This window comes from Platichthys flesus, chromosome 13 (assembly GCF_949316205.1).
Source record: "Platichthys flesus chromosome 13, fPlaFle2.1, whole genome shotgun sequence".
NCBI lineage: Eukaryota > Metazoa > Chordata > Actinopteri > Pleuronectiformes > Pleuronectidae > Platichthys > Platichthys flesus.
Genome location: NC_084957.1, coordinates 19837991 through 19853480, shown reverse-complemented (window position 1 = coordinate 19853480; position 15490 = coordinate 19837991). Strand labels below are relative to the sequence as shown.

The 15490-nt window shown below is 44.7% G+C and overlaps 1 protein-coding gene across 1 annotated transcript in view; it reads left to right on the top strand.

The window, feature by feature from the left end:
• Positions 1–15490, top strand: part of sema5ba (sema domain, seven thrombospondin repeats (type 1 and type 1-like), transmembrane domain (TM) and short cytoplasmic domain, (semaphorin) 5Ba) — a 156543-nt gene that overhangs the window by 119392 nt on the left and 21661 nt on the right. The window contains exons 11-14 of the mRNA XM_062402018.1: positions 1472–1679; positions 1775–1982; positions 14786–14903; positions 15079–15263. Of these exons, the coding sequence (XP_062258002.1) occupies positions 1472–1679; positions 1775–1982; positions 14786–14903; positions 15079–15263 (719 nt within the window). The remainder of the gene's footprint in view (positions 1–1471; positions 1680–1774; positions 1983–14785; positions 14904–15078; positions 15264–15490) is intronic.

Genomic DNA, 15490 nt, shown 5'->3' with positions numbered 1-15490 from the left:
CTTAGCCCAAGTGGAGGAGTTCAAGTACCTTGGGGTCTTGTTCGCGAGTGAGGGTACTATGGAGCGTGAGATTGGTCGGAGAATCGGAGCAGCGGGGGCGGTATTGCGTTCGCTTTACCGCACAGTTGCAACGAAAAGAGAGCTGAGCCGCAAGGCAAAGCTCTCGATCTACCGGTCGATCTTCTTTCCCTCTCCTCACCTATGGTCATGAGGGCTGGGTGATGACCGAAAGGACGAGATCACGGGTACAAGCGGCCGAGATGAGTTTTCTCAGAAGGGTGGCTGGCGTCTCCCTTAGGGATAGGATGAGAAGCTCAGCCATCCGTGAGGAACTCGGATTAGAGCCGCTGCTCCTTTACTTAGAAAGGAGTCAGCTGAGGTGGTTCGGGCATCTGGTAAGGATGCCCACTGGGCGCCTTCCTTGGGAGGTTTTTCAGGCACGTCCAGTGGGGAGGAGACCTCAGGGAAGACCCAGGACTAGGTGGAGAGATTATATCTCAACACTGGCCTGGGAACTCCTCGGGATCCCCCCGTCAGAGCTGGTCAATGTGGCCCGGGAAAGGGAAGTCTGGGGCCCCCTGCTTGAGCTGCTCCCCCCGCGACCCGACCCCGGATAAGAGGATGACGATGACTGACTGACTGACTGACTAAAAAATTTTAAAAAAATCCAGTGTCCTATTAACCTTACGCTAATCTGTGTGTGTTTGGACTGTGGGAGGAAGCCTGTAGAAAACCCACACAGATACGAGAATAACATGCACACGCTAATCTGGGCAACCCTGGGCTGCCTCCTAAGAGACAAGTAATTCACAATAATTGACTGAGTAAATCAATAAAATGTAATAATATGAAATATTCATCACATTCAGTAGTATTTGTGAAAATATTATAAATCTCTAAATGTTTTAATTTTATTTTAACTATTGCCATAATTCAGAGCACTCATTTTTGCATGTGTTTTTTTGAAGAAGTTCCAGCAAATTCAGTTGCTGTGAGCTGCAAAAATCACAAATAATTGAAGATTCTGAGGAGGCTAGTTATTTATACATGAAAACACGCTTCACTAATCCAATAGTAAAGACATCAGACATCTCCTGCATGCTCCAAAGTGGATTCTACCAGCAAATCAATCTCATTTTATGTCACCAGAACTGAGCAGGAGCTGCGATCCACGGCTGAGTTCTGTAAACCAAACAGAGCTTTCCAGAGGGGTTCTGTTTCATATTTGTTTTGTCTGCAGCATCTGATTATGCTGCTGTGTGGTTGTGTTCAAATCACAATCAGAGAGGGTTTAGAAAGAGTTGCACTTACTGAGAATAGTAACGAAGAACAAGCCTTGATGTAGAATTCAAAGTGCAAAGACAGGTGTGTGAGGGGCTTCTCCATTATCCTTTGCCTTTCTCTTGTATCCATTCCACATTTTCACATTCTTCTCTGACATCCCGTCCCCCTCTCCAAATCTGCTTCCCAGTGTGGTACCATAAATGATGAGGGTCCCAACGAGGGCTTGACCGAGCGCAGCCTGCAGGACGCCCAGAGGCTCTACCTGATGAACGACGTGGTCCAGCCGGAGTCTGTTGATCCGCTTGTGATGCAGGATGACGTTCGCTTCTCCAACCTGGTGGTGGACATCGTCCAGGGCATGGACAAGCTCTACCATGTTATATACATCAGCACGGGTGGGGAGACAAAGAGCAAAGAGGAACACGCCTCTGATTAATTGTGTATATTTCGAAATCTCTCTGATATCTTCTCGTGCTTCTTGTCGAATCAGAATATGGCACCATCCTGAAGGCGCTGGCTACGCCCAACAAGAACCTGCAAGGCTGTTACCTGGAGGAGATGGAGCTCCTCCCACCAGGGGTACGGGAACCAATCTTTAGCCTGCAGATCCTGCACAGTGACAGGTCGCTCTTTGTCGGATTAAACAACCGAGTCCTGAAGATTCCACTGGAGAGGTGCTCCACCTACAAAACTGAGATGTAAGTACAGCATAAAATCCATCCTCCATGTTACTAAGGTCTGTCTAGGTCGGGGGTAGGCAACCTTTACAATCGAAAGAGCCATTTTGCCCCCTCTTCCCCAAAATTAAATCTGTCTGGAGCCGCACAACGTATTTGATAACACAGGTTATAAAGTTATATATATATATAGTTATACAATATATATAAAAACTATAATTTGTTGCATTTATCAAATAATACAGCGACAATAAAAAAAAACTGTTGACATTTAACTGCTATTTTTACCTGTTACAAAATCACCAAACTCTTATGAATTAGAGAACAAAATACACGTGTGGGCCTACTTTGGAATAAATTAAACACAGAACTCAGCTTTTTTTGCTCATCTCCAGCTTGGTACTTTTCAGCAGATGCTGTGAGCTTGCTCTGGAAATGTCTTACAACATTACGTTTCTTATTGTTTGCTAATTCCTTGCCACATATCAAACATACATGTAAGACAGCATTGGTGGCAGTGAGAGCAAAGTAATCTGTCCACGCAGAATTAAACTCTATTTCCCTCCCAGAATTTTCTTTGCTGGGATTTAATCCATGATTAGCTTACCGAGGCCGGGGGTTGGAACTATAGATTAGCGACCTGCAGGGAAGAGCGCCGGGACATAATAGGATGTGACGCATATTTTAGTTGCTGAAATATTAAAACAAAACGTGAGAGCAGGTCAGACTGGAGGCAGACACAGAAACTGCAGATCGGTACAAACCACCTGCAGCTTCTGCTCTGATCAAGAAGCTTAGGCGCTGATCTCTGATCAGCTGAGACCAGAGAAACTCGTTGTTTTCACTGTTTCCACTGTTGAGAAGCAGCCGGTCAGTCACTCTCAATGTGTCTCTCTGAGCGAGTGAGCGGGGCTCAGGGCGGGGGGGGGAGCCCAGGCTCTGTGTGTGTGTCGGCCATCTGGGAGCGCGGACACACACACACACACACACACACACACACACACACACATTCACCCGCTCCTGGTATTTCATGATGGCATGATACGATGATTATTTAAAAAATGAACGTGAACGTGACGTTCAATCACGTTCATCATATGAAAGAACTGATTCGTTAAGTTCATCGTTCGAGAACAATATGCGCAACATGCACTGTACAGGGAGCCACTGCAGAGGGGCTGTAGAGCTGCATGCGGCTCCGGAGCCGCAAGTTGCCGACCGCTGGTCTAGGTCTACATTTGGTCACCATGGCAACAGTTTATGCAAGATGGTCCACACGCTCCTGTTCCCAGACGTTTTTTTTCCAGCTCCCTCTGGGGATTCCCGAGATATTCCCAGTCCAGGTCGGATATTTAATCCCTCTAGCAAGTTTTCGGGTCCACTCCAGACTCTCGTCCATAGTTGAAAAGAGTCAAGAAACCTAAGACCACAACAACTAGCTCCATTCAATGTGACGGAGCAGCAGATCTCCTGTGAGCTCCATCGTGATGTCTGAGCTCTCTCTTAGTGTGAGTCATGACAACCTACGGCAAAACATTTTTCGACCCCTTGTATCCGTTATGTTATTCTTTTGGTCACAACTCAGGGCCATAGAACAGTGTCAGCATCTTCCTCTCCCCGACTGAATCCAGGTTTCACTAACCCCGATTCTTCTAAGATTGTTTTCCTTCTTTGTCCTACAACTAACTCCCTTCAGTTTCCCACGTCAGGATCTTCAGGCGGCCTCTGCTCCTATACCAGTAGACCCTCCTCTAGTTAAGGAGCTTCCTCACTTCGTTTGGGATCCGGTGTTTTGTTAACTTTCTGAAGTCAAATAGTGCCGAGCCACAAGAGGGACAGCAGTCTTCAATTTCTGAATACGGAAAGCACAGTATAGTTGTCGTGCTTTCTGCAGTAAGATGGAATATACAACAGGGGACATACACAGTATATGCTGAATATTTCCAATTGTTCGTTTCTGTGTCTTGTTCATTTCAACATGGTTGGTCCTCTATTGCAGGTAATTATCTGTCCTCAACTTGAATTAATGTCTGGAAGACCTCGCCTATAATCATTAAAGTCCTTATGGAAGCAGACGAATGACTGTGGCGGCATCTGCTCACCAGAGGAAATTAATTTGTTGTGCTGTTTTCTTTTCCCCAAAGTAATTAGGTTCTGTATAATACAGAGAAAGAACTGCCCTGGCTTTTGTTTCGGTCTGAGTCAGAGGAAGAACAAGAGGTGTGCGTTTGTGTGTGTGTGTGTGTGAATGAAACTTCCAGGAAAGTTTCTCTGAAGGTATGTTTTTGAGAAAGAGAGGTACAAAGACGCAGAGAGAGAAAGCGAGGCGTGGGGGGGAGGGGGGGTTACTCTGCAATCTGCAGCTTCAGTGATATTCATGTGAAAATCTCCCGTCTCAAGGGTGAGTGAGGGGAGAAAAGCTAACTGGCTGTTTGTCCAACCTTCTGTATCTCATCAGCGCTTTCAATCAGGATCCTCCGCCGGCCAACTCACTTCTTCAAAGTCGACTTCATTTTAGCATACAAATGGCTCCCTGCTTTTTTCCGTTGGGTGCATGCATGTGTGTGTGTGTGTGTATGTTGTGCAGTCCAATCGGTGTGATCTATGCGTGGGTTGGTGCTTGGACGAGTTCTCATATGCGCGCTGCCTGATGAGTCAGCTTGCTATTTCTACTAAAACCAGACACACACACAGACACACACAGACACACACACACACACACACACACACACACGCACACACACACGCACACACACACACACACACACACACATTACCAGACATCAAGTGCATTAAATAAGATGTGGGTGAAATATGTGAGATGAGAGCGACACAGACAAGTACAGGAAGAGAGAGAAAAGCCAAGAGAAATACAGATGCAGAGAGTGAGCAGCCAGAGTCCTATTTTAGAGCCAGTGTGGCGAAATGATAAGAGTGCGCTGCAAGGGCACCACAGAGAAGGGGCGGGGGAGAGGGGGGGGGGGGGGGAGGTAGAATGCGCTCGTCCTTAATCCAGTTTGCAATGTTCTGCTCACCTCTGCGTCTCGCTCTCTCTTTCAATCTTTGAAATGCACAGCAACCAAACGCAAAGTGAGCAACGGAACACGACAAATGTCAACCTGTCTGTCAGCGCGACACCCAAGGTTTTGGCGGAGGGACTTGTCTGGGAGCGAGTCGGAAAGGGCAGATGGGATGAGGTCGACTCATGGAATCAAGAGGGAAAATGGAAGTTAAATGATGCTTGTGAATGTGACTGCAGCTATTTTCTTTAACAGTTAGCGTGTTCATTAGTCGAATATAGTAAATTTACTCTATTTATATCGAGCTTTTCTTGTCTTAACGACCACACAAAGCACTTTCACATTCACACGAACATTTCTTACAACGCAATTCTATGCTGTGCTTCCTTTATCACAAACTGCCGGGATTGCCCTCAGCGATAATGTGGGGTTCAGTCTCAAAGGACACTTTGTCATGCCGAATGGAGGATCCAAGGATTGAAGTGTACGACCCTCCCTACCCCCTGAGTAACATCAACAAATCTTCCAGATCCCAATGGCTCATTTAGGGTTGGATGAAGCCCTCTGTCTGTACTTTATTTTTATTTTTTCCATATTCGTGCACGTCTTCTGAACGCTTACGAATGCAGACGAAAGAGACAAGACACACGAAAAAGGAGCAGTACTACCGCAAATCTTAGGGGGCAGTGTAGCCAGGATCATTGGTCACTAAGAAGACATTTCAGCAATGGCAGAACTTCTTGAGCAGAGACTTGTTCCTAATTGGCTGCTATAAGTTTCTATATGATGTTACAGTTACTGCAGAACTCTGGGAGGAGATTGACTGGATAAAGTGGCGGACCATGCGAGATTGCTCTATGTTGCCCTATAGGTGATGCATTGCTTAGCAATGGACGTATGTCTATGCAGGTAAAGGCGAATATGTTAAAAGTTGCTTGTTTTATCCAACCACACATCTTGCAAGGTGGAGGCTGATCATTTAAATCTGGTGTACTATCCTGACCGGCTGCCACATGCACATATTCTTACAACAGACAGTGATTCCAGAGATTAAGGTTATTCACTCCATCGAATCTGATCAGGGACAAGAGTGGAACTGGAACTGAGGGTGCTGGAAAGTATCTGTTCCTGCCTATGGATGAAATAAAATGAATATTCAACTCCAAGATTAATAATTTATCTTATATTTAAACATACTATAACAAAACTAAGATGCTCAAAATACATTTTCTTTCAACCAAAACAATTGGCACAATATCCTCTAAGGAATTTGGTAATGGGACACATGACTGTGTTGTGGTGTAAAGACACGTTTACAGTAACTTTACTTTGTCTGCATCATCATTCCCACCAAACTCTGCTTCTACTTTCTAATAAAACTTCTGTCTTTATCCCTCTCTGCATCCATCCATCTCTCTGGGTGTTCACCATTCAGACGCCGTGAAAAAGACCCACCTGCCGTCCCACTCTGCCTGAACACACTCCCCGTCATTGTGCTGCTGCCTGAATGAGCCTTTTTTGTTTCGTCTCCCCTGCGTCTTGTGTGGTCGTCACATTGACGTCCCAGCGCTCACTGATAACAGCTGAATACACTCCAGTGATTTTGTGGCCGACAGCCGCTCATCTGCAGCCACACATGCTGCTTTTCACCGTCACATGCAGTAATGTGGTGGGCGTTGCAGCGAAGGCGGGACGTGATGTATGGATAAAGAACTTATCTTCTCTAGTAACAGAATAATGGAGGATCTGTGGTTGTAAAACTTGCTTTGTGTATGTAAATTGACATGTTTTCAGTTTGAGAACACTCAGAATCAGAGTCAAAATGCTGAATCGTACTTTTCAGCTTTGGCCACAAAAACCCATGTGGCTTTGGACGCTTGTACCGCTATTGCAGACTCACAAGTAAATCATGTGTAAGTGCATTTAATGTTTACGTTTTCCTTTGTTATTGATCCTTATTGGCAACTCCGGCGAGCCCCGCAACCCTGAGAATAGAGTAGCATTTACGTTGACATCTTTAAAGTGCTTTTTCTGTTACGCTGGGAAACCCTTTCAACGGCCTGTGATTTGTAGCCTTTTAGTGATAACTCGCAGATAAATGCTGCAGCTTGTGTACATGTGTGTGTGTGCGCAAAACCCTAGCCTGTGTGTGTTTGTCCTCTATTTGTGGTAATTATATTTGACCTGGCCAATTGGCACCTCTGGCTAACAGCACCACTCCGTCCTCCATCCAGCCCTTATCTCTCTATCTTGCTCTGTTAGTGCAGTGATTTATTTGGGCTGCAGCAGCGTGCTAGCCTTCACGCAGTGTTGCATCCATCAGGGCTATTCTTACCCCTTTACGCTGAAGGAAGGATTGTTGTCCACGATGCCAAGTAGACGATGGATGAAACTGTTCAGTGCTCCACAAAGTCGATGTCTTTGCTGCTCAGGAGAGAAACCCGTTGGATTTCATGCAAACCAGGTAGACCGACATGTCTTTATGACTGAAAAGCAGCAACCTGAGTTCTGATGGCGTCTTGGCACTATAGATTTGGGCTACATCCAGACTGCTACGTTTCTGTCTTTACACTCTTTAACTCGTGAGCATGCCTCGTGTCCACACGGCGACTGAAACAGTACTGGTCCCATTTTAGTTTCAACACTGCAAGGCCGCGTTTAAGTCTGATCTGGCCGAAACGTAGATGTTTGGAAAATGTGGACGTAGACCCTCACTACCACTTGCTGATGGGGTCACTTCAGTCACAACGTACACATCACTCATTTGTAAGCCTCCAATCACATGACCATTTCCAGAAGAAAACAGACAGCATCAACCTTGGCTACCAAAGTTTTGCATATACACCTGTGAAGTGAAAATATGTGTTTTTAGGCATGTTGATATGGACGAGGATTCAAATGGATACAGAGCCAAAATGCTTGTGAGGACAGAGATCGTTTCAGTTTGAAAACAAAAGCATAGTGAGACGCATGTAGCATTAGTCTCATAGCAAACTGTAACATTATGCCAACATTTTGGTTTTCGAGTCGTCAAAGTTAAGTATATGTCTTGAGATATAAAAACAACTCTGATAGTCGTACTGCTGATTTGGGTTTCTCATCACGCTCCTCTTTACTTAATATTAGATGGTGGTTTTCAAAACTAGCTTTGAGGTGCATTGAGTGTCTGCACCTTTATTCACGGACTCTCTTGACTCTTGATGAATTTGTTAACACATCTGTCGAAATCGAAGGTGTCGGACAAGGAAAGTGTTCAACGTAATGATTCCCGAATATTTTTTTCATGCATGTGGACATGAGGAGAGAGAGCAGATAGCGTGAGACGGAGCTCGATAAGAGAGAATCTGGAAACAGGAAAGATCAAAAAGGCAGCAAAGGAGGAAACGCTGAATGAATAATGAGGATAATGTTGAGGTGAAGGAAATTGTACAAATCAGGTAGTTTTTTTTTTTCAGGTAGGTGGATTTTTGGTGTTGGTTACATTTCTGCCTGAGGGGCTTTGGCTGTGTTTATGTGTGATTGCATGTGTATGGTTGTTTGTGGCCAACATTGACCTGGCAGCAGCTGTGAGGCCGAGGCAGCTAAGCCCGCCTGCAGCAGGATTTTAAAACATTAGGAAAAAACTAAGTGGCCATAGAGGAAAACCACTGACCATTAGCATCTCTGCTACAGTCTGTGAGTGTGTGGGCTCATGGCTGCTTGTTAAAATCAGAATATGTGAGACTTCCTCATTCCTCAGTATCACCTCCTATAGGACCCCTATACCGAGGTGTGAACTTCCCTGTATGAGGGGAACTTACAGGTCAGTCTCCTGCAAACCCAATTTACTGTTGGCGGAGGCTGCCAGCCTGCCAGCAGGCCTCTGGAGTTCTCAGCAGCTAAGCCTCTATGACCAATCAGAGGATCACTTCACCAGCCAAGGGCTGAGGGAGGCAGAGCGATGGTGTTCACACAGTGGATGTATTTATTACTGATCCACAACACTGTTGCTTTTATTAAAGGCTTTGTTCTGGCTGAGGTTCAGTGTAATCATTTCTCCTGCTCTCTCTCATACACAATTTCTGTCTACCCTTTCTTCGAGCCTTGATTTCCACCGGTGTATGTCAGCCACCAGCTCGCCACCTTTCAAATTCCCTTATACTGACAAAGTCAAAATACTCTCTGCTCCTTTTCAGGGAGAACGATGTAAATCTAAAACAAGCAAGTGGTTTTGAAAGCCAGTTACACTTTGGATCCAGTAAAATACCTTGATTTGCTAAACTTGGAGAATGAGCCTCATATTGAAGAGAAATGTAGAAATGGCCCCAGGATTAGGTTGTAATTGTAGCTGTCATTGATTGTTGCTGTCGTTGGATGAAATTACGAATATTTTCAAATCACAATTTATCTCACAGGGCTTAGCAAGGTGCGACATCCTCTCCCCTTAACCCTCAACAAGAGTGGCAGCAGTTGCTAGAGTTTTAGCTAGTGATCTTTGAAACTGTGATGTTGTAAGCTGATGATGATGTAAGCTGATGACAGACCAATATCAAACAGTCGGCCATTGTCCTCTTATGTGCAAATTGGTGTCAGTGTTTCAGGAACTATTATTTGTATAAGACAGAAGTACCGCTTCTCTCAAGGGCTCCCAAAGGATCTGACCTTTTAAATTCAACCTGACCAAAGTAACATTTCATGCATTATCATATCAATAATTTATACTCAAGCCCGACTGACCGGGATATTTGGGGCAAATACTGATACGGAAGTTCAACATTTCGGATTTGGATATATTGGCCAATATATATTTAAAATATCTAGGCAATGGTGTTTTCACACACCAGTAGCTATAAGTGCCCTGTATGACTTGTTTTGTAAAGATCCAGAAATTAATCCCATAGAGAAAAAAAGTCTTATCTCTCAATGTTAAAAAAGGACCCGCTCTAATATTTGAATTGCTTCTTACCTGATCCTTGCTCTGATGCAAATATAAAGTATTTAACTAGAAAGGCCCCCTTCTAGAATTAGGAAAACAATTCATAAAATGTAGATGAAAAACATCAGTGAAAACATCACTAGGATGAAATGAAAATAAGTCAGATAAATGGAAATGGTTGATCTTTTCATCCATGTCATTCTGTCCTCTATCACATCACCTTCTAATATACTTATGAAGCATTTCCTTTTACTCTCTCTTCCTCTGTCTTGTAGCTTGTCTCAGCATAAGCTTCTTTCTCCGTGATGTTGCAGCTTCTTTTTATTCACCAGGGACTAAAATTGTGCATTGGGGACAGCAGGGACTTTCTGGCAGCCAGCCGTCTCACTTTTGTTTTTTTGACCGGGTACCATCAGTCTTCAGCCTGGCTCCAACTGGGCATAATTGGATGTATTAGGGCTGAGTGCTAGCAGGAGTTCGCTGTGCTTCCAATTCATCATGAGCCGACTTCCTAAATGGCCTGCTCAGTCCAGCACGCTCGTGGAGAGGTGAAAAAAAAGACAAAAATTCCAGGGACAGACTCTCTCTCCCACAGAGAGAGGCTGGGGAGTGGGAGGCTGTCAGTGGTCGTCTCCTGAGAGTGGGAGAAAAAAGACGTTGCTTGTGTGGAGAGGCAGGAGCGTGCACATATGTTTAAATAAGACAGATCCTCCAGACAGCCTTTTACTGACACACTCCCAGAGTTTCAGCGCTACACTTAATAATGGCGGATTCCAATCCATCATTTATCAGTTTTGGTGATCATATTTGCAATTACACACTGACGGCCTGTCATTAAAGGCAAGGGGAACTGTTGTTTTTATGTCTAGTTGTTAAAAGCCCTATAATAAAAGGAGACACTGGTTTTAACAGCATTCACAAATGATTTAAAATGTAAATTACACACCCACAGAGAGAAAGGAGCAGATTTATGTTCCGGTGCCAATCGTCCAGACATATTGTTATATGGGCTGCTGGGTTTTGCTGCTCAGTCTGTTTAAAATTTAACAGGCCATGTTCCGTGGCCTCTCTGTTTTGATATAGTGTGCTGCCGGGCACGCACGTTGCTGAATTAAATATCCGCCGGTACCCTGTAGACTTGTCCAAGCGATGCTCTCACAAACTGTGGCACACCCACAGCAGAAAGCCAAGCGCTTACAGTGTACTGCAATGTATTCAAAACACATGCGTGATCATGCACACACACTTGCTCACACACAAGGCTGTGGCTGAGGGGTAGAGCGGACGTCATCCAACCTGAAGGTCGGCAGCTCGATCCCCAGTCTGACCCATCTGCATGCAGAAGTGTCCTTGGGCAAGATGCTGAACCCCGAATGGCCCCCCCATAGAACAACGAAATGCTGCTAATAGATGCACTGTATGAATGTGAGTGTGAATGGGTGAATGTGAAACTGTAATGTAAAGTGCTTTGAGTGGTCATCAAGACTAGAAAAGCGCTATATCAATACAAAACCATCCATCCATTTACACACACTCTTAAATTCCAGTGTATCTGCAGATTCGGCTGACAGCCCTCTGCACCGCCTGTTTCAGAAATGAGCTTTTCTATTACCATCTCACGGCCCCCTGTCCACCCACAGTGCCTCTAATTGACTTTTAAGGAGCTGTGTTTTAACAGAAAAAGGCATCAGGAGGATTTGGCTGATGTTTTATGCAGCTGCATAAAAGGTCAGAGTGAGATCTAAAACGCCCACTTCTCCTTCTCCGAAAGTAAATTCTCATTAATTAAACAAACTGGGGTGAAGGATGAGATCAGACAGGAGTGTGGTATTTTCCTAATCCATGTAACCTCGAATTTACTATGCATCCTATATATGTCACAACATCCAGTTTAATACAAGATTTATAGAGGAGCAGGTCCACACACTGTAAAGCTCCCAATAATAATTTTATTCTGTCATTTAACAAGGCAGCGTTTCGATCTGCAGGAGCTGCCGCAGAGAACTGTATTTTATAGGAGAGACGGCAATCAAGTCAAATCATCACCTGTTCAATTTGAAAACGATTTATGATTCTCTGGTGCGTCTCTTCCCCTGGTGTGCCGTCTTTACTAGAGACTGTTTCCTGCTTTCACATCTGCAAATCCAAAACGTTGTGAGAAAAAATATTTATCGGGAGCTTAAACGTGTGAAGACGACCTCTTTTGTATGAAGAAGACATGAGAAAACGTGAATGACTGTAATTATGCACAACAAGCTGTTGTCACAAAGAGAGACTCTTCTTTACATCAGAGCGTCTCATTTTCAGCTCCAAAGGACGCAGCCTCTGAGGCAAGACGCCCACTCTCCTCTTGCACCTGTGTGTCCATGAATATACAAGAAATAGATGTAAACTTTGGATGTCCACTGTAGCACAGCCACTGCACAACTATACACACCCCAAACCTGATTAGAATACACTACATGGCCAGTATTTGTATTTGGACAGTTGGACATTGTAATCGATGGATTTTAGTCTGCTTAAACTCTGTGCTCCTGGTTCAAGGCTTGACACCTGATTCTTGATCCTGGTTGTGGAGATTTGCTCCCATCCGACAACAGCAGCATTTGTGAGGTTTGTCTAAGGTTTTGCAGTTCTGAGGTCAGGACTCTTTGCAGGGTGGTCAAGTTTTTCCAAACGTTTTCCTAACAGACCTGGGTTGTCCTTGTGGAACAATAGAAACAAGTAGGACCTTGACAGACTGTTGCCTCTGAGGTAATAGCACATCGCTTTCCAAAATATAAAGTGTGTAAAGTATGCTTCAACATTTGCCTCAAGTGGAAACTAAGGGGGCTTACACAAAAAAATGCAGGTTTTACCTTGTATATAAATCTGCTATGATCAGCTCATACACGTGGTAATAAATGAGTTTTCCTTTTTTTCAACATTTAAGATTTTACCACTTAATTATACATCCCTCTAACCAATTTTTCAGAATATTCCATCCAGCAGTTTATCTCTTCTTACGGGATACACGGCAATTGAGTTGTTGTGGATTGAGCTTTTTAAAGTTTTGACTCGTATTTTCCTCTGCGTCAGTGAGTCACAGGGTGAATCCAGGACTAAATGTGAGTTCCCTGAGGTCAGACGCCCCCCGGCCTGCCTCGCGGCGCTCTTTACCCAAAACTAATTAGGCTTCAAATCTTCCCCTTTTATACAACATTATTTATTCCATCCTTGAACAACGCACTTATAAATTGTTCTGCTTAGCTGATCCCTGTAATAGAGTTTGTGCGTGTGTGTGTGTGTGTGTGTGTGTGTGTGTGTGTGTGTGTGTGTGTGTGTGTGTGTGTGTGTGTGTGTGTGTGTGTGTGTGTGTGTGTGTGTGTGTGTGTGTGTGTGTGTGTGTGTGTGTGTGTGTGTGTGTGTGTTAGTAATCAGAAAACCAAATGAGAACTCTACGGCCACGATGACGATGCATAGCCACGCATCAAAGCCTTCACAGACACAATATGCTCGACCTTGAGCCAAAATGGCAACACGCTCTTCCCTGCGCCCTTTTTAAATGGACTATTAGGATCACTGAACTATGAATTTGTGGCCGACCTCATTATGATTATTGTTTCATCTGTATCGGAGATTGCATCCGGCGTCGCTGTAATGGTGTCACTTTATTAAAATGACACAGAGGAAGGTTAGCAGGGAATACGTCTCGCTCTTGAAGTAAGTGGGCGTCCTCCAGCTGTGCCACAGATATTTCAATCTCCCTCTCTTCCTGGCTGTGCCTCGCCTGCGCTCGCTCGCCCTCAGTCTGTGGGGTCACCTCTGATGTGCTGGCTAAGCAGTAATGTCCGTTGGATCCAAGCCGACCTCATGGTTCACTGTGGAGCCTCAGACGTGGCACGGAGAGCTGTAACAACACTCTGAGATTCCTCATCCTCCAGGCTAAACACTGCAGGGCTCTTCAAATATACTACGAAGGTCGGTGCCAGCAGAGGAGAAAAATAAAAACAACAAGCTGAATGGAGAGAATGGAGGAAGGGAAGCTGCGACGCTTTGATGAAGGAGAGGAGAGAGTAAGAAAGAGGGAGACAAAGAGAGGAGTTATTCAGACGCCTCTCATCCTGCGTTCCTGAGGTGTCCACATCAGCTCTGGCAATTTAGCGTCCTCATTAACAGCTTTAGATTTAATTAGCCTTTATTAAGCCTCAGTTCTGCTGGAGGAGCTTGCAAACATTTAATCCCAGTTTGTGTGATGCAGCATGTGTGGTGTTGTTCATGAGACAGATGAACCTGAGTCTCATCCTAACCCTGAATGCAAAGTCTACCAAGTCACAGTCAAGATGGACGACGTGCCAGCTCCGCAAAAAGTGAATTAAAAATGTCTGGATCGATGCCCAGGGGCTGGATGCAGTTTAGGCTGTCTCCTCCTTGTCAGTGAGTGGGGTATGAACCAAACAAAACAGTCAAAGTACACGCTCTCTCAAAAATTCTTGTCACACTGATGTTTGATCAAGTTTTGGGATGAGTTCGGTTTTCTTTAGTTATGAAATAAAAACATGGTCCAACGTCATGTTTGGCAGCCATGACTCACGATTGGTCGCATGTGTGTACCGGCCGGAGCTCGCCACTGTAGCTCCATCCTCTACTCCACAGAAATATGCTAAAAATCGGAAAGAGTTGTGATCCAAGGTCACGGTGCCAAAATGTGTGTAGGCTTAATACGACAACAGGGCTGAGATATGTTTTTATTTTAATCTTTCTGCTATTTTAGGACATATGTGTCTCTCCTTTTTCTAGTCCGGCACATTCACAGCGTTGTGTACGATTGTCTTTTTGAACAACTCCTCAGTTTGCTGACACCACACTCTTCCTCCCTCCTCCTCCTCCTCCTCTCCTGTCCCCCGCAGGCTGTGCTTGGATGCGAGGGATCCCTACTGTGGCTGGGACTTCAGGCAGCGGAGGTGCACCACGCTGGAGGACAGCTCCAACATGAGCCAGTGGAAGCAGAACATCACTGTCTGTCCGGTAAGAATCACGTCGCTGCGGCATTGGACTTTAAGAACGGTGAAAACACAGCATCACAGCTGTTGTCATCAGGATGGATGGATGAATCTCAATAAATGTATCTATATCCAATGAACATTGGTTAAATAACTCTAACGGATGATTGCTCCTCATGACTTATTGTTGTTTTTTCCAGCTGCGGAATCAAACCACCAATGGGGGCTTCGGACCCTGGGCACCGTGGCAACCCTGCAACAACGACGATGGCGTGGATGGAGTCAGTTCCTGTTTGTGTCGCTCCAGATCCTGTGACAGCCCCGCCCCCCGATGTGGAGGCAAAAACTGTGAGGGTCCCACCATCGAAGTCGCCAACTGTTCGAGGTATAGAGAACGGTCATATTCTAACAATAACAACTAACATCAGCACTAAAATAATGATTTTTATAATAAGTTATAATAAAGGTTTAAATGATTGTGTATCACCTGTTCTATCATGACCTATAGTATAAATAAAACTATAATCACTGCAATTTAACAGATACTACCAACGTATTATCCATCATATTGCAGGTTGGGGTGATGTTTTTAATCAATAGGAAAAAAATCTA